This window comes from Chenopodium album, chromosome 10, assembly GCF_948465745.1.
Source record: "Chenopodium album chromosome 10, dcCheAlbu1.1, whole genome shotgun sequence".
NCBI classification, from domain to species: Eukaryota; Viridiplantae; Streptophyta; class Magnoliopsida; order Caryophyllales; family Amaranthaceae; genus Chenopodium; species Chenopodium album.
This window is the reverse complement of record NC_137843.1, coordinates 6,279,406-6,304,934: the sequence shown is the minus strand read 5'-3', so window position 1 is coordinate 6,304,934 and position 25,529 is coordinate 6,279,406. Positions and strand designations below refer to the sequence as shown.

The window sequence follows — 25,529 nt, the reverse complement described above, 5'->3', positions numbered from 1 at the left end:
TAAACATCTAGCTAATCAATAAGTATTTTTTTTAGGGGAATCTAACCAATAAGCTTAAAACAAACGGAATATATAATCACAATCAGCTTACTTTTTAAAATAATAATGCTAATGAAACGTATATCCCCCTTGATTACACAATATAGCATAATATCGTTGGTGATAACAAAGAATTATGCTCCACTATTTTTTATAGTGATAATATACTGTTTATACGATTAATTAAAATGCATGATAATGGAGAATAAGTTGGATCAGACTAGGTTAAGGGCGATCGAGGCGGCTGCATCAAAGGGTGAAGAAATACTAGTAGTAGAATATGCTACGCGCGAATATCGTGCATAATTAAAGATACTTCTATTTGAGGTTAAATATAATAGTTTGATTGATATACTTACTAACATACAACTTTGAGTCTCTGACCAATAATATAGATTGAAATTTATCTATAACATTTAATATATTAACATTTATTTTTATACTATGCTATTAAAAAAAAAAAATTAATTGGTTTGTAAAGGCATATGCACAATGAGCACCGTGCATACCCTTCAAAATGACATAACAACATTATACCTAAAACACCTAAATGAAAAATGTGCATTCCACTCAGTGAACATCATGAAGATGACCAAAGAACGCGTTTAAAGATGGAAAATATAATATATCGAACTGATATGACCTTTCTGTGAAATCGCTTGAAGTAATCGCATTATATATCCAATAAAAGTATAGATTAATCATGATATCATTATTTACATTAAAAAAAAAAAAATCATGGAAGTACGGAATTGTTTGAAATTGTTTGTACTACCTTGGTGACAGTTTCATGAGGAAGTACCAAGAATATTAGCCGATCCATGAAATATTTGGAGTTCCACCACATGAAACCGCATAGAATGCTCAGTTCCATTCAAAACTGAGAAAAAAGATGGTTCCACATATTTTTTGTGTTATTGTACGTAGTTACTCCGAATTATTATTGGTTGTTTAGCAGTTGCATAAAACAAGTGAAAAGGAAATATTATAAAAGCACGTCTTCTCCGGTGGCAAAGTTCAGTAAGGACTAAGGACTTCGATTGCTTTATCAGCTGCACAAAACTAAACTTGCATTATTTGAACATCAATTTTGCTTGCATTTTTGCATGGAAACTTGGAAGAATTATTCAACATGAAGCTTTCTCAAGGGTATCAAGGAGAATAGGAGAATAAGCTGATCAAAAGCATTTACGGCCTCAAGCAGGCATCAAGACAGTGGAACATTGAGTTAACAAAGCTCCCGCTTATATATATGACATTATTGGTATTATTTATTGTTATTATTATTGTAAATAACAATTTTGATACATACAACCTTACAATCCAAAAATGGTAACTTTCTCGAAATTTCTCTTGGATACAGTGGCAGACATTCGTCGGACTACAATTATACAAATTTCCAACAGTTTGTAACTGAGTGAAAACTACCACTCTCTTCTCCATATACATAGGAAACGCAAATTACAGAATTAAATTTACAGGATAAATAAGAAGGTAATGAGTGTGATACAGAGGTGGGAATGATGTGGAGGAATATGCCAAAAGAGATCTCAAGGAGCTTGGCGGAAAGAGAGCTTGCTTGGTGAATCGATTCTCACGATAACTTCATCTTCACCACCAGATTCAGAGCTGGAATCATCTACTGCACGACTTGGGTGCCTACTATGTGTTGGAGGAAGGAGCTCTTCTCTCATAACATCCTCTCCAAGTCTCTTCCTAACAGTATTAGATCCTTCTGATTTTACTGAAGTGAGAGGACGTTGTTTCTGTCCGATAGGAACTTGAGGATATGAACGGACATGTGAAGGATTACCCAATGTATACCCTTGAAAACTATGTCCTCGCACAGGGACATCTTTTGCCTATAAAATTGTTAAGGATCAAGAAACCGAGGCATCAGTACAATCCTCTTTCATAAGGGAAAGATCAAAGTAATTGCTTGATAGTTTGTCTCAAAGAACATAAAATATGCAACATCAGAGAGCTATGTTAAAAAAAAATAAAATAAAAAATCAACAACCACGTACAATCAATCAATCAACCACGTACATGAAAAAAAAAAAAAAAAAAAAAAAAAAATTGATATTTAGAAGCATATTAAAACAGTACCAAAGCTAGCAAGAGTCTCTCTCCTACAGTCTTCAAGGCAATCCATTCTTTTAGGGCAGATGGAAAAAACAAGAGGGAGGTTTTACAATACCAATACTACTACACAAGAGGAAGTTAACAAAGGCATAATAGCTACTAAAGAAAATTTCTAGGAAACCCCTGTTAAATATGCTTCAAAAATAAGTATGCTTTGGTCAAATTAATTACTAATATCTAATTTATTTGCTATATTCAAGCTTTAGTAAGTAAGCCAACATTGTTAGTGGCATTAACAACTACTAGCATGATTTAGTTAGTGGGATATATGGTCCTATGTTTAAAGCACTAAGTACTCCACAATTATCAGTAGCCACTTTCTTCTAATTTCATTTGAGATGAATGCAGTGATATTTCCTCAGTAAATTTCAATAGTTTGCTATCTTATTTCCAACAACCCTGAGGTCTAGTAAAATACTCAAATTAACTGTTTTTGCAGACACATGATGTAACATGAGGTTATGTTTTCTCACAAATGACCTTATTGATGAATTGATGATGGAAGCGTCATTCTTGCTTTTCCTCTCCTCTTCTTCTTGTCGTGTTATTAATTTGATAGTAAAAGATACCTCAATTTCCTAACCAACTCAAGCAAACATATGGAAAACAAACAACAAACCCGAAAATCCCCTACCCCCACTCCCTCCACGTAAATGACTCACCCTCCTCTCCCTCATTTTTGGAATATATAACTTCACTATACCCATAGGCAACATACAAAGTTCTACACTCAAAATCATGCAAATTAAACATATAAATCTGAACACTTCTCTTTTTGCAAGCACTCTAAATACCATCTTATGCCTTGTTCACTTCACCTTAAAAAAATAATATTAAGTAAAAATAATTTTTGTTCAGTAAAAATAAGTTCAGATCAGTAAAATTAATTTCAGTTCAGTAAAAATAATTTCAGTCAGTCAAAATAAATTTAGTTCAGTAAAATTCAGTTTTCTTAAAAAAGAATTATAATAAAAAATCAGTAAAAATAATTTCAGTTCAGTAAAATTAATTTAACTTCAGTAATAATAATTTAAGTTCAGCAAATATAATTTTGTTTCAATAGTTTAGCAAAAATAAGGTAAAGTGAACGTGGCCTTAATCTAAACATGCATGTAAACTCACCAGTCACGAGTCACCACTAGAAAAACAAAACCAAGTGACCAAACGAATTTGATAAGAAAAGGAAAACAATTTGACAAGACAGAAATTCACTACTTAAGAAGTTAAGAGAACAAATTATGTAGATTAATAATCCAAAAGAATGTAAAAGGCATAATGAACATGGAGACAAGTAGAAAGAAAGCACTTTCTTTGAGTGATGGATTAAGAAAAGTAGATGACGATGATTTTGAGGACGTGAGCATCCTCCTCTACTTAGCAATGCAGACTGACAGATATCTGGGTTAAAACCCACACTTGATCCTCTTACAAATGAGGAATTTAGAAAGTGATATTTCGTCCCCACAAAATTTAGTGGCAGCAGTGGGGAAAGGGGGAATTTTGGTGAAACCGACCACAAACTTATCAGCATTTACAAAGCAAGTTTAAATGCTTAAAACACCTCAACAAACAAGGCTAGAAAGGAAATTCTTCGATAGGGATCCAACAGGCCAAAAGGAAAAAATAAAAGAAAATTCTCATTTAGAAAAAAAATTTATTGTTAACATTGACATAGGAAAAAAAATAAAAAAGAAAGAAAATATGGCATCACTGTTGTACAGAAAAATAATAGAGAGAGAGAGAAGGGAAGAAAATGAGCGCGCCTTCCCCTCCATCATTATCACTATGGTCAAATTTGGAAAGACATTGTAACCTAACGGTTACCATGTATTCGGCAAAGGCAAGGTACAGGGTCAATTTGAGTATTTTGCTTGACCTCAGGGACTATTCAGAGAGTTGAAGTAGATCACTTGAATTCAGTAGATAAATGATATGAAGTAAAAAGCTCAAACAAGAGGCCAGGAATAAGAAGCTCAAATTTCTTTTTTGAGTAAAGGCAGCTTAAGAAAATAGTTGGGCTGGAATCTAACAGAACAGATAGAAAATTACCGTGCTGCCGTAGATGCTCAACCGCATAGCTTTGGCTGATAAGTTTTGACTATCACCTATTTCTTGGCCGTCTGGTAGACGCTGATGTGACTTGTATTGATTCTCAGGCCAACTCAGAAGACCAGCATGATCCCTAGAATTCAGAGATCTTGAAGACTGATCATGGAGCAATAAGGAGGACTTCCGCCTCAGGAGAGTATTATCAGCTTGTATTGGAACCATGTCAATCAAAAGGACTCTAGCTCTAGTCTCAACATAGTATGAAGCTCCCTGATGTAAAAAGCTGGTTGATTTGTATCCTAAACAAAGGCAAAAGTTAGGCATTGTGCAATTAAAATGAGGAGAAAAGATAAAATTGGAAAAAAAAAAAAAAAAAAGGCTGACCAGAACCCTCTTGACTGAGGAAGCTCGAATTTCCTTGTGCAGGCCATAAAGCTGCTGGTGATGTAATCAGTTCCTCAACAAGAGAATGGCTTTTTATAAAGCCTTCTAGTAAAAACCCTATAGAATGTGATGGGACTTCAATAGTTTCACCCCTCAGGTAGGTGTTCAATGTTGACCTCTCAGCTGTGAGCTTCCTCATATCTTGCATTGACATATTTTCAAAAACTCGAGGAAGGAGGACTTTGGCAAGCACAATAACACTTTCCTGAAAATGAGTAACCAGAATGTCATCATAAGAGTAGTACAAAGAATATCCTGATCTACCACATTGGCTAAAGCATACAGCAAGACAAGAGATCCTTAACTTTAATCAGTTAATCCATTTAAAAGTAGATTGCTACAAGAGATCGATGATCCTCTGGAATTTTCCTATAAGCGAGAAACTTGACTTTGTTGAAGGAAAACATTCAATTAGAAACTACTTATTGTGATCCCTATACTTCAGTTGCCATACTTGAGAAATTTTCAGAAGATAAATCTTCAAGATAGCTTTTTGGTGCTCTACACATATTATTTGTTCTTTCCAGCCGATCTATTGATCAAGATAATGTAGCTTACAATCTATGTTACTCGAGCTCGGGTAAACATGTCCAACTTCGCTATATTGTGAAAAAATTTCATAATTTTTGCACAAATTGAAGTGTTGTGTCCTACTCATGTTGCGCAATTAAGGCAAAGTAGAGTCTGAGTAACATAGTTTACAACTAAATTCCCTAACAGAATTCTTCATATGCAGGATCCACACAAGGCAATGGGTTGAACTGCAGGGTCAGTGAGTTTGTAATGAAAGTTTCTTAGCTATTAATTAAAAGATCTACAAGAGAATATACAGTCAATGTTAAATAAATTACTTACGGAGTATATCCATGAAGCTTTCTCAAGTCTTGAATAGCAATCAAATAGGAAAGGTTGATAAGCAAATATATATAACATTGCATCATACTTAAATAGACTTTTTAAAACTATATTAAGATAAGACTAACAAAGAAGCTTCTTATAGAATCAGGATATTTGAGCAATCAAATATTGTGACATTTGACCCACTTAACCACTATTATACTCAGACTGGATTGAAGATGAATACATGTTCCTTCAAAGTGAAAGCTACCCACTCCGTCCCCTTTTGTTTTCCCCTCCGTCCCTTAATCTTTAGTTGGGAGAAATTGATGAGAGAGAAAAGTGTTGAGACTAAATCATCAAATATAGTTTTTGTGAGAGTAAAGCCGTAGGCCCCTACAACCAAAAGTAGTATGGAGCAAACTTAGAGGGACGGACTTAAGAGGAAATAGGGACAAACATTAAGGTACAGAGGGAGATCAAAAAGCCACTTAACACTAGCATTAGTATGCACATAAACTACCAGGGGCAGATAAAATGGCTCCAATCAGAAAAAATCAAGGGGGCATAAAGCGGCAGATATATCATCCCAACTTCTCTCATCCACCAAAAGAACTCCAAACTTTTCATTGGAATGAGCAACAACCAGTCAACATATTTCTTCGGTTATGATCGATACAGTGACCCATGCCAGCAAGCAGAATAGCAGATTAATTAAGAGAGAATAAAACTCACAGCATACTTTTATTTCATTTTGTTTTTTGGTCTCAAATTATTGATAAAAGTGTAGCCTAATACGAAGCAATATTTTGCAGACAAGAAGACATATTTATTCCGCTCGTTTTGTATACAGAAAATTGAGCTTCTGCACTTTATCACTCTAAAGGGGCAGCCACATGATTTGTTTTACATCAGTTATCTGTTCGTATTAGATTGATTTGAAAGAGCCGAAGCAAAACACTTTTAGGTTTCAGATGTAATTATCTAATGTCTCATCCAGATAATCTCAATCTTTGTCTTACTTTACAGAGTTATACCAAAATGTATTAAAGTCACACAGATGTAGAAATAACCACTTAGAAAACACACACACACACACACACACACACACTAATGTCCTATTAAGATACCTTCCAGAAGAAATGCTCCACTGCAGGATCTGATCCCAGAGCTGCAAGAATCTTCTCAGTTTCAATATAGAAGCAAACTGCAACAGAATCTGTAATCATATCGCAAAGATAAGGCTTTCCGATCAGCACTTCATACAGCCCCAAAGTACTTCCATGGGTAAAAGTTTGATGCAAGGCATGCTTATTCTTCCTAACCTTGCTGGCCCACTACAAGACAAAAGCTCTGTCAATTTTAGATTCTTAAAAAAAATGTGCAAAACTTATCTAAAAGATACTTTTTCAATTACCTTCACCACACCATTTGATATAAGCCAGATCCCATGAGGCTTTCCTCCCTCCTTGTACAGCATCATACCACGAACTTTAACTTCTTCTTTAGTAGAACCAACCAGCAGATCACGAACACCTGAAGGAAGGGCTCCTAAGAAAGGATGCATGCTGATTAATTCCCCAATCTTTGGAATCTTAACAGTAGGAGGATTACGTACAAGTCTTTTCAAGTCAGTCTGTAAGAAAGAAGTTCTTGTCACTGGCAAAGAAGCTGCAATCTTTTTATAAATGACACAATGAGGTATAAACATACCTGAACAGCATCATGAAGATGATGCATCTCTTTCTCTTCCAGTATTCCTGCCTTCTCTAGACTCTCAATATATTCAATTAAATGTTGCAATACAGCATATGTTACTTGCCTCGTCTTTACAACTCGTAAAACCTGAAATTTACAGACCCAATTGTCAATGCCTTATCCGAGCTAGAGAGTAAAAGAGTTCACAAATAGTTTGGTAGGAAATAATAAAAAGGTGATGATGGTAATGCATTTAAGAGTTATCAATCTTGCAAACAAAATGTCTCATGTTTATCTCCATGGTAACATTGGTCCACCCCTAAAGCTCTGTTTGTTTTGACAGAATTTTTTTCCATGAAAATGGTGTTCTCTTTTTCCATTGTATGGTTATTAAAGGCTTAAAAACAATTTCTCCCAAGGTAGAAATGGTTTTCCCATGAGTGGAAAGCATCTCTAAGGAACACCATATATTCCTCCCTACTCCTGACATTCCTTTCTTCCCTTCCCATCCATCCTCTCCCTTCCACTCCCATTTTTCTCTTCCTCTAGGTTATTTCATGTAATGTAACAAACAAAGGAAAACTATTTTTACAATTGTGTTTTCCCTTGTTTGCCATCAGAACATATAGATCCTAAATATCTCTTTTACTTCTTAGAATTTATTACCACTTCTAACGTAGTAATGGTTAGTGATGCATTTTATGAAGAAAAACATAAGTTTAGGGATGGAGTTGCAGTATGACAGACAGTGAACAGAATTTTCAGGCAAAATTTAATGTAAAATAATTATCATGATGATTGGTACTCTCTACCATACCAGCTGTGAGGTTGTAAAATAATTTAGTCAATTAAATGAATGAGGTAGACATTGATTAAAAAAAAAAAAAAGGATGAAGCCAGTAATAAATATATGAATAACAAAAAAAAGGGCACAACATAACCTCAGGAAAGGTAGTGCGGACATCTTCCAAAAATTTTCTTGCTTCCTCTCCTTCTGTCTCGCTTTCACTGATGACAGCAGAAGATATCTCACTGTCACCTGTATCAGAATTGGTCCATTAGACAACAGAGTAGCCATGAAGGCTGTCAATACATGAATGACAAATTTGTACGTGCACTCTTTCTAGATTTGTGACTTCAAGAATGATTTCAGCAAGTGCTTTCACCAAAAGAACATAAATTGTTTAGAGCCCACATAGGTCAAAATCGTTAGGGAATCACATAAAAAGCTGCATGTCACCCATATTCATCTACAGAAATGGCTAAATAACTAGTTGATTTATTCTTTATATACTAATTATGTAATATCACCACAACTGGTTTGCTAGTCTTCATATCCTTCCTTAATTTTATTCCATAGATCAATATCACACTGGGAGAACAGGAAAAAGTTAATAGAGAAGAAAACTAGCAACATTATTTATAGGGATATATATCTGCCCTTTTCTACTTATTAGGTTGGTCTAGTTGTTTTCCTCTAAGAAATTCAACTTCCCTGAAGGTAACATTATAATGACCTGTCATAAAGACTTCACCATAAGATCCCTGATACTACCTTGTTTTGCATGACAAGTTCAGAGAGAGATGGGAAGAGGAGGGGAGTGGGGGCATAGAAAACGTATGGTTTTCTTTGGGGATGACAGAAAATAAAACAAATAAAAATAATTACAAAGATCATATGCAGCCAAGAGCCATAAACTTCAGCTACCCATCACGGCAAGAGGAAAGGTATCTATACAGCTCTTGCAAAATATAATACAAGAGAAAACTATGAATGGCTTAGAAGATGAAAGATCTACTTTTATTAGGTACACTCACCAATGAAATCATGCAGCTGGCCACGAGCAGTTCTATGAGCCCGTAAAAATGCAGCGCATATGTAACATGCAGATTCTAATCTTTCAACTGTGAAAAAAGTAACCAGCTTTTTTGGATAGATGCCTCCTTGAAGGAGCCGGTAGTATTTAGGAAAGTGAACACTATTTTTTAACCCTTTCCAATCACATAATGGCTCATGATCCACCGCATCAAGTGCTTCATCAACTGATTGCATTAATACATTTGCAGTACTTTGTGTTATCCTCCCTTCATCAAGCATCACCCAGTAAGCAGATTGAACACCTGGTTTTGCAAAATGTCATAGTCTAGTCACAAATGGTGATATCCAAACAGGAAGCAAGTAGCAAAGTCAGATATAACAGATATCATGATGTATTTATACATCACACGTCTGGTGATTCTACACGATGTGTGTTAGTCTGTATTAGCAACATGCAGGTGACTAAAAAGACACTCAATATTCAAGAAACAAACCATCATCCAAAGAGCACCCTCTCAAATTTGATAATAAATTCACTGCATTAGTTCCTCCATCTGCCAGAGAAAATTCTTCCAACTTCGCTACATGACTAACATCAGTAAGTAGAAATATAACTTAGTTATGTACAAGATTGCCAATTTACCATTACAGAAGATTAAAGAAAGTTCATGCAGCACATCATGACATAAACATAGCCAACCTGCAGATTTACTTAGGCTAAGTGGCTAACAGCAAAGAAATAACGGAAAGGGCACATTGGAGCAATATTTTAAAGCAACATGAAGAAAACAGCATAATAACACAGATCCTGGAGAATTTTAAGTAGCCATGCTTTGTCAGTCAAGAGCTAACCACCTTAATGGCCAAGCTTCATTCAGGAAATTAACCAAGTCTTGATTATATCCTCACATCATCTCCAGAGAAGTGAACCTCTTAAAAATAACAGTGACAAATTCTCATTCCAAATTAGATACCAGATTAGATAAGGGAAACATCAATAGATGCACCAGTACAGGTTCAGTTCAATAAAATGTGTCAGAATTAAATTTTTTCATCCCCCTTAGTTGGTCCGCATGTAACAGTAACACCCCCAAACTTCAAACCATATTTTTGGGTTTGAATGTAATCTTAAAATTACAACCACTTAGATAATAGTTTGAACATTTGTTGGTTTCAATTTATTAGTTTGATTTGTTTTTAGTTTCATAAGAGAATATATGTAGCACTTGTAGCAGTAACAATCCCAAGTTATGAATGTTGATTTTCAAAACTAAATGTGGCCTTTATTATTTAAAAAATGGTAAAGGAAATTATAATATATACTTTTAGTAGAGTAGCTGCAATCAATTTCAAATACTAATAATCCACAATAACAATTTCTTTTCTTTTCCAGGATAAAATTTCTAACTAGTAAGAGTTACTTTGAGATGAAGGCCAGCGTAATTGCTAAAATAATACAAGTTGGTAGAAATTATGTCATAAAAGATAAAGAGTTTAGAAACATTAAGTACCATTTAAGAGCCGTACACGCATATCTTTCAAGTTCATTGGATCCAAAAATCCATTGTCAGAAGTATCAGAAGCATCATGAGGGTGGATGCGATCCCCACTAATGCTGTTTAAGCTCTTAATATATCGTTTGACAGTGGGCCAATCAGCAGGTCCCAGTTCTTCATCTTCACCTAGATCCCCAAATGCCTCTAATGCTTTCTTTTCCATTTCGTATTTTGTAAATTCCAATATGCGTCTCTTGAAAAAGAATAATACTAGTACATTATAATTTATGGAATTAACACCAACATTAAAGTGAATAGTACACCATAATAGCACTAACAGTAATACTAGGATGAAAAAAATAAAATAGATATATAAATATGGAAACAAGAAGCCACAAATAGTAGCATAATAAAGTTACATTTGGTATCTGAACATCTTCTACAGACATAAAGGTTCGAGAAGATAAAAATGTCCAATACTAAGGGATCATGAATCATTTTATTCACCCACTTAAATCAAAACGCCCAAAAATATATCAAAACAGTACGGTAAACTCTATAGCAAAGAGATTATCAAAAAGGCTAGAATCCCATGATGGACATGACATTATGTTAAAGATAAATTCAACTGCTTTATAAGTGGTTTTTAAAGTAATGAGGAAAAAAAAAATACACTAAAGGATTCAGAAAAGGTAAGTGGAAGAATCAAAGAACTGACAAGAGAGAGGAATAAGGGATCCAATTATTCCATTTTCATATTATGTTCACAGCAGCTAGCACATAGTTCAATATTCTGAGAGGCTTAATTGTCTTCTTTCTTAGCTGGAGGACATGATTCGATTAGGACGAATTATTCTTCCATCAGATAGGATACACATTTGATTGATTCAAATCAACTTATATACTCTAAATCACAGGAAATCGTCAGGAAAAGTGCAAAACTAAACTATCTAGAGGCAGTTGCAGTTGGCATCTGATAAACAGGCCTGGGCCACACCGTCACAAGTGTCCACTTTATACAACCAAAGAGATTCCACTTCAAAAACATATGGCAATGAGGGGAGTAGCCCCTTAGCCTTATAAATTGGACACAACTTTCTTGTTTCTTCAATGTGGGATACACTTCCCAACACTCTTACACTCTTTCGATGTGGGACAACACTTTCACTTACATGTGGGTTTGCTCATGGGCTCAACAGCATCAATGTGCTTCCATATTTTTGGAATCAGTCAATGCTATATTCTTCTACAAATTGTCAAACTTTTTATATCTTATGAGACAGACACATTTAAATTTCATAGCTAGGCGCAAAAAGCAGTATGTTAAATTGGAAACAATCACCAGAAACTAAATTGCATGCTTCTGAAAGGACCACTCCCTAAAAAAATTAAAAACCAGTCATGACTTATGGATGCATAAATTGTAACATTTATAAGGCTTTAGTAAAGGACTTTTTGGACCAATAAGAATGTGACCGAATCACACTACCACACCGCAGAGTTTCTCACAGTTATCTGACACTCTGAATTACCAGACATGGAAGCCATTTAATAATTGATGCACCGAATCATCCAAATAAGATTACCTTCGCTTTTGATAACTTGTCCATCCCTAAAAACCGCAAGACAAATTGTGTGGTTGATCCATTTATGATTAGCGTCAAGAATACAATTCCGCCAGTGAAAAAAACAAACTGCATCCACAAATCAAAACAAAAGCAGTAAGAAGACTAAGTACACATATAAATCTTAGTTCCATAGAATACACAGGATCCTCTATTGCATTATATGTATATCATCTTGGTTTATCAGGTTCATACCAGTGTTCCAGTCTGCGTACTGAGATAAGCTGGGTCACCACTAGAACGCTGAAACATCAAATAAATAAATATATAATTCGCAGTCAGTAAAGGAGATCAAAATTCATGCACAGGCACACAAATAACACACACAGACAGTCACAAAAAGGGTAGAGGAGGACAGATAAAATAAAGAAGAGGGAAGAATGGGAATTTTACATCAATAATACATTAATATGCAGTGCACTCTAATCAAATACCTCAGTGCACTCTAAACAAATACCTCACATTATCATCATCCAGAATAACACTGACGGTAATGAAATTGATAAAGTCCACCACTATGGTTAACCTTTTTACAATCAGTGCTAGTACAGGGAACATAAAGCACCCAAAAAAAAAATCTCAATAAAGGTAATCAATCCACATATTTACTTTTACATTATTTAAGTAATTTCTTTTAATAAAGGTAATTAATCAAATATATAAAGTAATACAATTATGATCAAAACAATAAAAAAATAAAATAAAATAAAATTCAGAAGCATCATGATGACAGAATATAAAGATGTAACAAGACTTTCTAAGCGATCCAAAACACCCAAGGTTCCGCAATATAAAGTAAAGTAGTTTCCGGTGGGCACTGTATTCTTTTAATTCCGCACAAAATGCACCACATTTTTTGACTATTCTATGCCAAATATTAGCTACTTAAAACAAACATCAAGCAGAATTACCATCAAACATTTGACTTAAAAAACACAGATCTAAAAGCCTGCTTCTACAAACAAAAAGAACTGAAAAAAGCAGAGAGCATACATCAAGCATAACAAACTGAACAGAAACGTAAAAGCTGCTTAACTTACCTTTACAGATAGAGAAAGAGACAATGCTACAGCTCCCCGCAACCCTGCCCATACTAAAATCATAGCTTCTTTCCATTCCATACCATAGCCAAAATAGCATAGAAATGGGTACAAAACTCCAACAACCACTCCCCGAGCAACTAGGACGTATACATAAAGAAGGATCAGATAGCCCCATGCAGTACCTGAAGAGAAACAAACCGTTAGAAATGGGTATAGGGTAGACTAAAGAAATATGTTGCAAGGTAAAACCATACATGTCTCATAATTTTAGGGTCACTTGGTCTATATAATTACTTTCTATTGCAATGTCAACCTGAATTCGGTGTATGACATTCTCCTATTAGGATTAAAGGTACATAATATCACCTTTATAGAGGAATCTTTAGAATTATAGACAGATATCAATGAATAACCCACAAAAAGAAATTCCCCTGCACTGTGTAATGGAAACTTTAATCAGAGCCAAACAGAATCCAAATCCCATTCTGTCCCAAATATACAACCAGACAGGAAACTGGCTTCAAGCACAAAACATTGCAAAAGACACCCAATTTATTGGTATGCCAATAAGAGTAACTCATCAAGACCTTTTTGGATCATTTGCATACAGAAGAAAATGAACTGTCACTTTTAAAGAACAGTCCTTTACAAGGAAATGATTCAGTTCCAGAGCCAAAGATCGTAGTTCTCGAACGGGCAGTCGAAAAGATTCTGGAGCATCTTCAGGGTTAGGTATTGTTCCCCCAATGATCGGAGTACCAAGTACTTCCTGGCGAGCTTTAATATGATCCGATTTATAAGTAAGCATCTCTTGTAAAATATGAGCAACACCAAATCCTTCTAGAGCCCAAACCTCCATTTCTCCTACCCGCTGTCCTCCTTGCTTGGCTCTTCCTCGAAGGGATTGTTGTGTAACAAGCGCATAATGTCCACTCGAACGTCCATGGATTTTATCATCAACTTGATGAATTAATTTCAATATATAAGGATTTCCTATTATAACAGGTTGTTCAAAAGGATCGCCCGTTCTTCCATTAAATATTTGACTCTTTCCCGGATACTCAGGTTCAAATACCCACAGATTCGCTGTTTGCTTACTGCCTTCATATAATTCAGAAAACACTAGTTTTCTCGAAGCCTCCTGCTCATATCTTTCATCAAAAGGTGCTATTCGACAATGTCGATCTAGCAGACTCCCCGCTAACCCAAGCGAACATTCAAATATCTGTCCTACATTCATTCGTGAAGGTACTCCTAATGGGTTAAAAATCATATCAACAGGTCTTCCGTCTTGCAAACAAATGAGCAAATGCCCATGAATATAACCCACAATGTATCAGGGAAGAGTAATACAATCTAAGACAAGAAAAAAAAAAAAAACCAAATCCCCTGTTTGTCCCAAAGATACAACCATTGTTCTCTGCACTCAAGTTTTACTGTATTAATCAATCAATCAAAACCAGCAAAACTATTGGAGATGCTCCACAACATCGTGAATAAATCCACTTGTCCACTTTGCATCAGTAGGATTGTTCAAAGATATAAGCACCAACATAACCGCAGATGAAGTGAACACACCACCCCCCGCCCCCTCCCTTCTTCTATATGACAAACGTGATATAGCTCTACTAAATTTATAGGTATATCTATCATTGATGTTGCTTTTTTACAACAGAATGTATTGCAAATTGGAGTTGCTGACAAAAGAGTCACAAGAAAAACTTCATATAGATTCCTCTTCTAAATTCTTTTAAATGGTAGAAATAATTTTTCATATATACTGCAAAATTATAGCCTCACCCACTTCCCTACTCATTAAATTTACTCCTATGATTGAAGATACCAAGAAGTTTTGTGGCCCTCAATCAAAAATTACATTTGGGACATAAAATGAATGACGTGTCAACCAGAATGTTGACAGAAACAGAATTGTCTCAACCCACAAATCAGGCTGAAACAAAGCTTATCCCGTCTACGAGCTGTACAAGTCATGAGAGGCATAGATGGGGCAGTTTAGTAAGCCCCCGTCTCTGATCTGCAAGGCTGTGGGATTGAGTCCTTATGAGTTAAGGATGAGCCGGTGAGGTAAAATTAAATACAGTGGCCTTTGGGGGATATATAGATGGAATAAAGGGGGCCAATATTCAACCCCACTCCCCCACTCCCCCCCCCCCCCCCTCCCCGCCCCACACACACGCACACACACACACAGAAAAAAAATACAGATATTTACCATAAGTTATAGATTGAAGGAACAAGTTGTCTAGGAAATGAATTCTTAGAGGGAAAGCAATGTGTGTGTATTGTCCTACATGCATTTCACCCATGTCGTTATGATTAAAATTCTTATGACCTGCTTCCATAAGGATATAGCTCCTAAAACATACCATCAAAGTCAAGTTCAAACAAGACCGCACCAACAGACAGATCAGATAGGTGACCTAATGTGTGATGCTGAATCCACTTCTCAATTCCCCCACCAGCACACCCACAGAAAAATCTTTGTAACCATTTGCAATCTACTAGCCTCTCATATACAGTTTAGGGACCAAGAAGAACAGTACGTTCACATCTTTCATTGGCAAATAAATTGATACAAGTTTAGATACTGAAGCATTACCATGGTTTTCAAAAATGTTATCACTGCTGAGAACACCTTGTGCTATGACAGCTCCGCTGCAAATCCATAAGAAATCGAAATAGATGACAAGCATGCCATGTAAAAAATAAACAAAAAATAAAAACTAATAAATAGTACAAATCATCAGAGACAGAAGTTACATATTAACCCAATTTCTTTGAATCTCCCCAATCGAGTAACTCTATAAAACTACAGCCACCATATCTATAATGAAACATGAATTTATTCCATAGCAATAAAGAAGTCATAAAAAACTTCAGGAAATACCCATGAATTCCACTCCAGTAAAGTATTACACAGCACTACTCGAACACTTTCAAAATAGGCCCCCCCGCCCCTGAAAAGGCTCAAATAATTAATTTACCCATTTAACTGACTTTCAGACTGATAGAAGCCAATGGCAATAAACCTATTTATAGGACTCCATACTACCTAAACCAAGATCAATTAGGATTAAAAAAATCACAACCTTCCTTGATCCAAATGCAAAATATCCAAATAAAGCTAGAAAACTCTTTTCCCACTTTCCTAAATGCAATCAACTGGTAAATAGGTGAACTATGAAACACTAAAAAGAAAAGGTAATGAAACATCCACCCAATTTACACATTCTCCAGTAAATAAAACCATGTCACAGATTCTTGTATCACACACAAAGACCACCCCATGACCCATGCTCTTAATAATCTAACCTCGATTCCTGTACTCCGTACTTCTCTGAATATTATATTGGAGTTTGGCTTGTAATCCCAACATTCCTTATCCTCTTTACTATTAAGCATACCAAACATAAGATTTTCACAAGATGCAAATAATTACCTCAAGATAAAGATCAGTGTATTGGCTATGTATGCCACCATCTCCCTGCATTGACAAGCATTACACTTATATGTTAGGAAAAATGCGGAAGGCAGGATAAGCGCATAGTTCAATCAAGCAGAAAGCAAAGCCTCTGGCAATGACTATAGGCAATCTCTTCAACCAGGCATGTCGACGCACAGATTCCATATGTATACGAATGGCTAACTTGGTAACTAATAATTGTTACTCGTTTTAATCTACCAGCATGTCTTCTCCAAAACAAAAACCAAAAATCTCCTTATAAGAATTAGTAAATATGAGAGCTTGATTTATGTATTTGCATATTAAACTCTTTCACATATGGCGCATGAAGTTTGATTTGAGAAACTTTGACAACCTTGTCCACCATCAACAAAAGTGAAAAAAGATCCAACTGTAGAAGCATTCAAACTGCAAATCTACCCCCTCCCCCAACCCAATTCTCGCCTAAAAATGGAGAGAAAGAAAATCAGAAGATCTACTTTCGAAACTTCCTCAATTTGTTCTTTTATTATCCTAATTTCTTAATCCCTATTTTGTTGAGGATTGGGGACTGCAATGTTACCCAAGGGCAATCAATTATTTCATATATGTCAATTATAAGAAAATGCTTAGTTTAGCACCAAAACAGTATAAATATGAAATAACTTATCAGAATTCTTTCCTATGACTCCAACACAGAAAAGGAGTACATCAGAGACGATTCCTCTCTAAAACATCAAATACAATAATCATTGCAAGGATTTGCACATGCCAAAAACTCCTATCAAAATAAGATGGTAAAATACATACCAAAAATGATGCAAACTCTGTTGACTTTCACCTTTAAATGCTGTCCTAGCAGCTGCTGCATAAAACCTGCCAATCAATTGGATATAATATAGATATTTTCTTTACTACAAATAAATAAGTAAGTAAATAAATAAACAGTTCGATCAAGATTACACTTACATTCCTAAAGTCATCACGGTCAAGACACCAGACACGTCAGCTCCCTCTTGAGCCTATCACATAACAAAACATATACGGATATGTCAGATGGTTAAATGATGGGAAGTATGCTAGCCTGAGACAGAACAAAATCTATATGGAAATTACAGGATTTGTTATTATATTTAATTGGTGACTTGAAAAAAATTATTGGCCGCGGGGGGGGGGGGGTCAATTTTTTCCATAGCAGCCATAGCACTGTTTTTCACCCTTTTTGAGAGCCCCTACTAGTAGAATTTCAAACACTAGGAAATTTTATAAGTACCTTTTGAGGGCAACTACCTTATACTCTACAATACATATTATGTTTTTGGTTGTAGAATGGTACCAAATCTCAGATTTGACAAGTTGACCAATATTCTAGCGCTGACCATTATGCTACTTATTTTTCGATCTTCTTCATTATCCCTCATTATCAATCTCCTCTTAATTCTTATTTGCTTCCCCTCTGACCCAGCTCCACCTCCTCTGGCATTCCTCTTCCTAGTTGACCACATCAGTCAAATACCACATTACCATCCAACACTCAACATCTATGCAGGGCAAGTCCAGCCAATTTAACTTTTGGCTAAGTATCATCATTTCTTAAATAGAGTAGCATGTTTAAATATCTAAAAAATGTCAAATACAAATCTACTATTTGGAAACAATAAGGAATCAAACTGGAGGATGAGGAGACATATGGCTTGACATCTATGGTGTCCATTTTCAAGAGAAAAAAGGTTAAGGAGGGTAGTGAGGAGGATCAGATAACTTGTATTCTTTCAATTGCATAGTAGACACGATGGCTTCATGGTGAGAAAGGGTACTAAGTAGAGATGATCAAAGTGGAAGGGGATAAGAGAGTAAAAAAAAAAAAAAAGAAGAAAAAAAAAAAAAACAGCACATGACTGGTCAATGCCAGAGTTCAGGTCTACTTACAGGAAACAAAGATTCGGTACCCTCTTACATTAGAAGGCAGTTTCCGTACAAAATCAAAAGTTAGATTCTTATTTTACTCTTGATTATTTAAATAAATTTTTAAAAAAAAATATTCGCCTTTGTAGGGTGTGTTATGATAAATTTTTCCTTCTAAATATATACTGATAAAACTTATTGGGTCCAACTAACCATATCACCTAGAAAAATCAGCAAATTAAACTAAACACTGTGCACCAATAATTTCCAAAATATTGAAAAAATAACAGCAACTTACAGAAGGGTACTTAACAAATAGCATAAAAGATTTAATGTCCATTCAGAAATAGCAACTTACAGTAAAATAGGCAACATAGCTCACAGCAAGGGTCAAAGTAATCTCTATTATAGTGTCATTGAAAATAAATCCGAGCCACAACACTGATGCTATTCCAAATGCAATTCCAAATCCCACACTGTGACGGAGAAAGTAAATAATGATAGTAAGAAATGATCTTTCATCATAAGCTATGCAAAAGATGTAAATAAAAAATGCAACTTACGCTCCAAATGTAACTTGAACCAAATATTTAAGAATTGATGCCCAATTGAAGGTTCGACCAAGGATCATTTTTAAGAACAGTTGATAAACCACAATTGCAGTCCTGAAAATGGATACCAAGAAGTTCTTTAACTTAACAGATATCTGTAATCACTGTAAGCATTCAACCACTAATTTAAAAAAAAAATTTAAAAATTTGAAAAAAAAAAAAAAGATAGTTGACTTTAAACTGATCTCACACAATGGTTCTAACAAAGCATATATATTCTGCCAATAGAAACATAGAATACAAATTCAAGGAAGTGAGATCACACCCATCATTCATCAAGGATTCCCCCTCAATTATAGTACTCAATTTTTTGCTTGCCCCAAGTTCTTTCAAGAGAGCTACAACAGCTACAGGATCAGTTGCACTTAGAAGTCCACCGAGCAACAATGATGTCTTCCAGCTCCAGTCATAAGGAAATGAAAGCTGCAACAAACCACATGCAGCTCAAAGGTCATTCAAGTACAAAAGTTTGCATACAGTACAATGTGCAGCATTGAATTGTGGATGACACACAACTTTGTCAACTATAACCTACTTATACACACACAACTTAAGGTCAAAATTAGCAAGAGTAACAAAAATCATAATCTGCCCAGTATCAGTTTCTTACCTTTAGTGCTGCTCCAAGACAAAAGGTTGATATCAGAACACCTGGTCCAGCAAGCAGAATCATTTGAGCTGCACATCTCTGCACAGAAAGTGTAGGAGTATGGAGAATGCAAACTTCAAGAATTTCCATAAACAAATGACTAAATACAACAACTTCACCAATTTATGAGAGAAATAAAAGCAAACTTTATTGAACCCTTATAAAAACACGTATTGATTAGTAAACGAGAACTAGCCTATATCAGCAACAATTATGAAATAAAAAGTAAACAAAAAAAAAAAAAAAAAAAAGATGGTTGCAACCTGCTACAGGCACACTATTTTCCGTTTCTTGATTCATATGGTACAAGAAAAGAATAAAAATCGATTATGAAAATATATGTACAAAGATGCTTGTCTCTCTCAGAAAAATTTATGGCACCTCCCCACTAAAGCAATTCAGACAATCAATAATTCATCAAAATTAGAGACTGTCATCAAACATTCAAGGGTCTTCAGCTGGGTATACAATTTAAAGTAACCATGTAAGACTAATCCCCTTCTAAGTTCTAACATAAACAAGATTTCACCAACAGAAAGAAAACTAATGCAAAGTTCTACATATATAGAAATCTCTAATTAAATATGTAGTATATCGGAAAGTGGGTAAACGAACCTTTATTTGGTGAATTTCCATTGAAAAGGAACTTTCAAACAGAAGGGCAGGGAGAAATACAGCCAAAAGGAGCTCTGGATCAATATTTTCCCCTGTGACATAATAACATCAGCATCAAATTTCAATAGTTTGATACATATTCAAGATCCAACAGAGAAAATGATAAAATGAACAACAGGAGGGACTTACAAATGCGGATACCATCCCCAAACCTTCCCAAACCATGCTTTGTACCATATTCTGCACAACAACCAACATTTGATATGAAAATATGTGTTCTGTTACATAATTAAAGCAGGCAAAGGACTAAAATAACTGCTTGAAGCACCAACACTTGTGATCACTTCATCACTATCTACAAAAAGCATAAGGCCACTGCACTAAAGATTCACAGTTTCACACGCATACATATGAATGCATCATGAAGAGAATACAAAGAGGGCAGTGCAGCATATTGAAGCAAAAGAAAGGGTCTAAAAGACTTACAACAGTACAACAATAAGTATAGAGCTGCACATCTAAGTGAAACACACAAAAGTGGACGCACACTATGCACAGAGAGAGAGAGAGAGAGAGAGAGACAGAGACACAGAGAGAGAGAGTCAGTAGAGCACACACTCAAGCACAAGTAAAGTGACTTAGAGAGACACTAAAAATATGAACATGCCAAAAACATGCACATGCAGACACAATTGTGGTGTCAACACATATAGACGCATAGTATGAGACAAAACGTGGGGGGCAAAATAAAGTTAATATACACAAATGTCAACTTGTTACAAATGTAATTAGAGGATTGGAATTTGTGAATGCCATTCGATACCCCAAGACAAAAAAGCATTTACCCTACATGCATATGTGCAAGAGTGACTCAAAGGAAAGAAAACGTAAAGAACATTAAATAACATAGGGAGACCAAACATTACCAATCAACAGATTGATGGTCCCAATAAGCTCTTGTTTCCCTAAATCATTGATATACCAGCATACGAAATCTCAAATACCCCAAATTCCTGAACTTGTGATTTACTATCACTACTTTTGATTTTCTCTAATGTTGACCAATACTACAAATTCGCTTCCCATAACCAACAAAATTCATATTAACATGATTAGATTCGCCATCCACTATTCAACTACCAACAATTCCAAAATATTTTGACCATCCACACAAACCATTTTTGTCAGAACCAGTCTCTAACAAATACAGTCCCATTTTATCATGTCTTCAAATGTAGACACAATCATGGTAGCTCTTTAATTTCACCTGTTCCGTTTGAGTAACTTCTTAGAAATGCCAAAAGGGGCTGAAATATATTTGGCCAACAATAACAAGAACGACACGGCTGGAAAGCATTTTTGGGCTGGAATTAACATCCTCACTTTACTTCACCTTCACCTTACCCATTTTCTCTCTGTCTCTCCAGTGGCAGCACATCAACAGCTGGACAACACACCACCCTTATAGCAGCACAATCCTTGGCCATAGTCTACTTGGTGGTGCAAGGGGCTGTGGTCATGGGGATGCATTTACGAGAAAAACTCAACTAACAGTATTTGTTACGACTTATGAGATGAAAATGCAATAAATTCATCATGGTTTCGGAAATACAAAGTTATTTGCTTGATTGGATTGATTCGCTGATAGATTGGGAGTTCATATTGATCTGGTGGTACTATATGTATATCAACTGTCCGGACTCCAAATACGGAGGGAGTATTATTATATTTTGTTGAAACCCATTGTAACCCACTTGTGAGTTTCCCACATTGGAGAAAGAGGAGAGGTGGTTCCACTTTATAAGGTAGAGGAGTAACTCCTTCTATTGCCATTTAGTTTTAGTATGGAAGCTCCAAATCCTTGTTTGTGGACCAAACTCTCCTCCTCCTACTTACAAGTGAGGGGGAGTGTTGAAACCCATTGTAGCCCACTTGTGAGTGTCCTACATTGGAGAAAGAGGAGAGGTGGTAGTAACTCCTTCTATTGCCAATTAGTTTTAGTATGGAAGCTCCAAAGCCTTATTTGTGGACCAAACTCTCCTCCTCATCGTCAAGCAGCAATTCTCATCCGATTTAAAATTTTTAACATTAAACTTAGCACGATCAAACATAAACATCCAAATTAAAAATTCAACAATAAATCAGAGAATTTAGCATCTACCAGCTGCTGAAAAGGACTTAGAAGATTCAAATTTCTCCAAAAAATTAATAAAATAAAGATACTTTTTATGCAAATCACAATTTACAACTTTTTCAACTCAAATCAATATGATCAGATTATAATCATAATCATACAGTAAAATTCATTTCCACTTATAGAAATCAATCAATTAATCAAAACAGCAAAATTTGAAAAACGAAAAGTAATAATTCAACAATAAAAACTCGAAAAAAATCACATCCAAAACAATCGGAAAAAACACGGCAAAAATCAACAATCAATTGAAATTAAGAAAGACGTACCTAAAGAACCAAGGCCAATACCAATGATGAGCAAAGCGACAGTATAAGGAACGCGAGTACCTCGAAGAAAGTGACGACAAGCAATCCCTAGAATTAAACTGACGCCGAAGAAGATAACGGCGTCAGTTGGAGTAGACTCAGATTCTTCCGCCATCGCAGAACCAGAAATGGTGGAATTCGTTGGGGTGGTAGTTTCGGCTCCGACTTCCGCTAACATTAACGGAAACGGAACCGCAATTCGGTATGCAGCCATAGCCGAGGTGCTGCAATGGCGGAATGATATTGTTCAGAACAGTTGAAATGGAAATTGAATTGGAGAATGGAGATTGAGTGAGGAGAGAGAAAATGAAAGTCAACAAGATTTTGAGTGATTACAGTAGTGATTATTATTTGTTAAGTACCAGGTATTATGTTTTTTGTGAATTTTGTCAATAAATTATTGTAGGTTGTTTTCTAGTGTTGGTCATTTTTTGAGAAAAGACAAAGTAGATGAAATGATGTGGTACATAGTGTTACGGAGTACTAGTAATTTATTACGAGTACATAGTTTATTAATTAAGTACTGTACTAGTAATTTATTAGAGGTGATAGAAAAAGAGTATTTCCTAGAGTCCTACTTACTTTTGTACTAGTCCCATCTCCTTGAGGTCAGGACTTATTCTGTATTTATACATGTAAAGGACGGAATATCCATCAGAAAATACCGTTTCGTCCATTCATCTATAACCCTTATAAAATATGCAAAAGAAACTACTATTCTTATGAATAGTTCCATGTGGTGCTATTACAAAGACACCCTTGCATTTATTGAATTGCCGAAATTGCCCTTCCTTAGCTATATGTGCATTTGCTTGCCATGTGTAGCAGAGGAGACAGCTGGTCTTCGTATACTTCTTTGGTTGCCAGCTAAGGTGTCCTTGTTTCTTGTAGGAATTGCTTTCCAAGGATCGTTTGGTTGTATGCTGTGGTGTTAGCTTTGGGTCTTCTCTTTTGCTGGTTGGGTTTTCGTGTTGTTGGTCTGAATGATGAGGTTTGGAGGGGAAATGTTTGGTTTGGCATGCTGTTCAAGAGTGACTGGTATGGTTTTTTTCTCTTTTTCTTGTTGAAATTGTTGGCTCTCAGCTTTGCTTCGGTTGCATGTTAGCTTAGGAGGCTTTGTTTCGGTTGCATGTTAGCTTAGGAAGCTTTGCTTCGGTTGTATGTTAGCTTAGGACTAGAATTGGTGTTTGGTTTTTCTAGGAATGGACTGCCTTACTTGGGCACTACTTCAGTGTCCTGTTATAGGAATTAAAAAAAGACTTGGGGATGACTTTGTTGTACTTGGTTTCTGGGGTTTATCAATGGCGGTGGACTGTTTCCCCATGGTCTATATATAGTTTAGCTGGATTCTCATTTTTTTGGATGTGGGTGACCTTAGTTTCCTGTGCTGAAGTCTTTCTTTCGGAGGTTGTTCTTTGTTGGCTTGACATTATATTACCTGCTGTGCATTTTATATAGGTGTATGTGGATTGTATTTCGGATCTACTGACAAATTGAACTTTATAGATTCTCGTTATCTGTATATGATTGTACTTCGGATTTGCTGCTAAATTGAACCTTAGATTCAGAATAGCTAATTACATAGAGTTGCAATGTGTTTTCCAGTGTCATTGGTGCTTTCATCCTTATAGCACCGGATTGGCATGTGGTGTTGATTTAAAAATTGTTGTGTTATTTGGAGTGGTAACAAATGAAGTGTGAATTTGGGATTCAAAAATGGGTGGCATATCAACTGCTTGTTGGATAATAACTTTAAAAATTCTTATTTTTGCTTTTTGTTGGGTTACAGGATTGCTGATAGAATTTTTTGTGCTTCTGTTGCTGGGCCTTGGTCTATTTTGGTGTGTTTGGAAAACTTTTCAAGGTAATTCTTGTTCCTCAGAAGTTGTTCTGTGGCTTTGGAGTTCTTTTTTAATGCTATGTTGTTTTGTTCTGATTTTCTTGGTCTTGATTAGCTGCAATTATTACATTGTTTTATGCATCTTTTTTACCTGTGATGGTTTGGTACATCGTGTGTGGTATTTGGTGTGTAATTTTATGTACTTTCAGCTTATTATAGTATTTGTGGAATTGGTAAGAGAGGTGGTCTTGGTGATTGATTGTTTGTTTTTTTTTTCTCATTTGTTGTGAAGGGATATTGAAGTAGTTTGTGGGTAGGTTATTCTATTGATGTAGACTTGGAAAATCTAGGCTGTACATGGGTGTTCGGAGAAAAGTAAGGGTATTATGTATAGGATTTTTGTGTTTTAGTTTGGGAATTTTTTTAGGTTAGTATAAAAACGGAACGAACTTTATCTGCCTTTTGGTTCGTCTTTTGGATAGGGTCCAGTTGTCTTCCTTGGAAGAAGAATGAGTGTTTTGCTCTTCATGGTTTTTGTCCTGAGCATTGATTTTGCCATTACAGGTTATGGCTAGACGATCGAACAGAGTTTGTGTTCTTTTTCAGCCTATTTTGGAAAAGGTAGTTGCTTGGTTGTAGTTTCCATCTCCGGTATATGGATTTATAGATGCTGCTAAGAATAATGTCTTTGTGCGGGTGAGTAGGCCAAACTCCCGTAGAAAGTTTATCTTCTACGGTGGAGATGCTGC

At 35.6% G+C, this 25,529-nt stretch overlaps 1 protein-coding gene across 1 annotated transcript; it reads right to left on the bottom strand.

The window, feature by feature from the left end:
* Positions 1-1,268: 1,268 nt before the first annotated feature.
* LOC145562074 (sodium/hydrogen exchanger 8-like) lies at positions 1,269-23,308 on the bottom strand. The gene is made up of 23 exons (XM_081622245.1): positions 22,902-23,308; positions 20,628-20,678; positions 20,439-20,530; positions 19,785-19,862; positions 19,440-19,597; positions 19,127-19,228; positions 18,922-19,039; positions 17,628-17,680; positions 17,469-17,534; positions 16,656-16,700; positions 15,816-15,871; positions 13,193-13,377; positions 12,348-12,395; positions 12,114-12,221; positions 10,543-10,780; positions 9,031-9,333; positions 8,154-8,251; positions 7,228-7,359; positions 6,932-7,150; positions 6,645-6,851; positions 4,618-4,882; positions 4,234-4,532; positions 1,269-1,901 (listed from the first exon to the last, which is right to left on the bottom strand). Exons 1-23 carry the CDS (start codon positions 23,152-23,154, stop codon positions 1,590-1,592), a joined length of 3,486 nt encoding a protein of 1,161 aa, XP_081478371.1. The 5' UTR covers positions 23,155-23,308; the 3' UTR covers positions 1,269-1,589.
* Between the last annotated feature and the right edge of the window lie 2,221 nt (positions 23,309-25,529).

Excerpts from the sequence above, each read along its gene's own strand:
- LOC145562074 (XM_081622245.1), bottom strand. The coding sequence starts at position 23,154 with ATGGCTGCATACCGAATTGCGGTTCCGTTTCCGTTAATGTTAGCGGAA. Across the intron at positions 13,378-15,815 it reads TAACATTTTTGAAAACCATG|GTACTGCATGGGGCTATCTG; the intron begins GTAATGCTTCAG and ends GTTTCTCTTCAG. Across the intron at positions 4,533-4,617 it reads CCTCAGTCAAGAGGGTTCTG|GATACAAATCAACCAGCTTT; the intron begins GTCAGCCTTTTT and ends GCCTTTGTTTAG.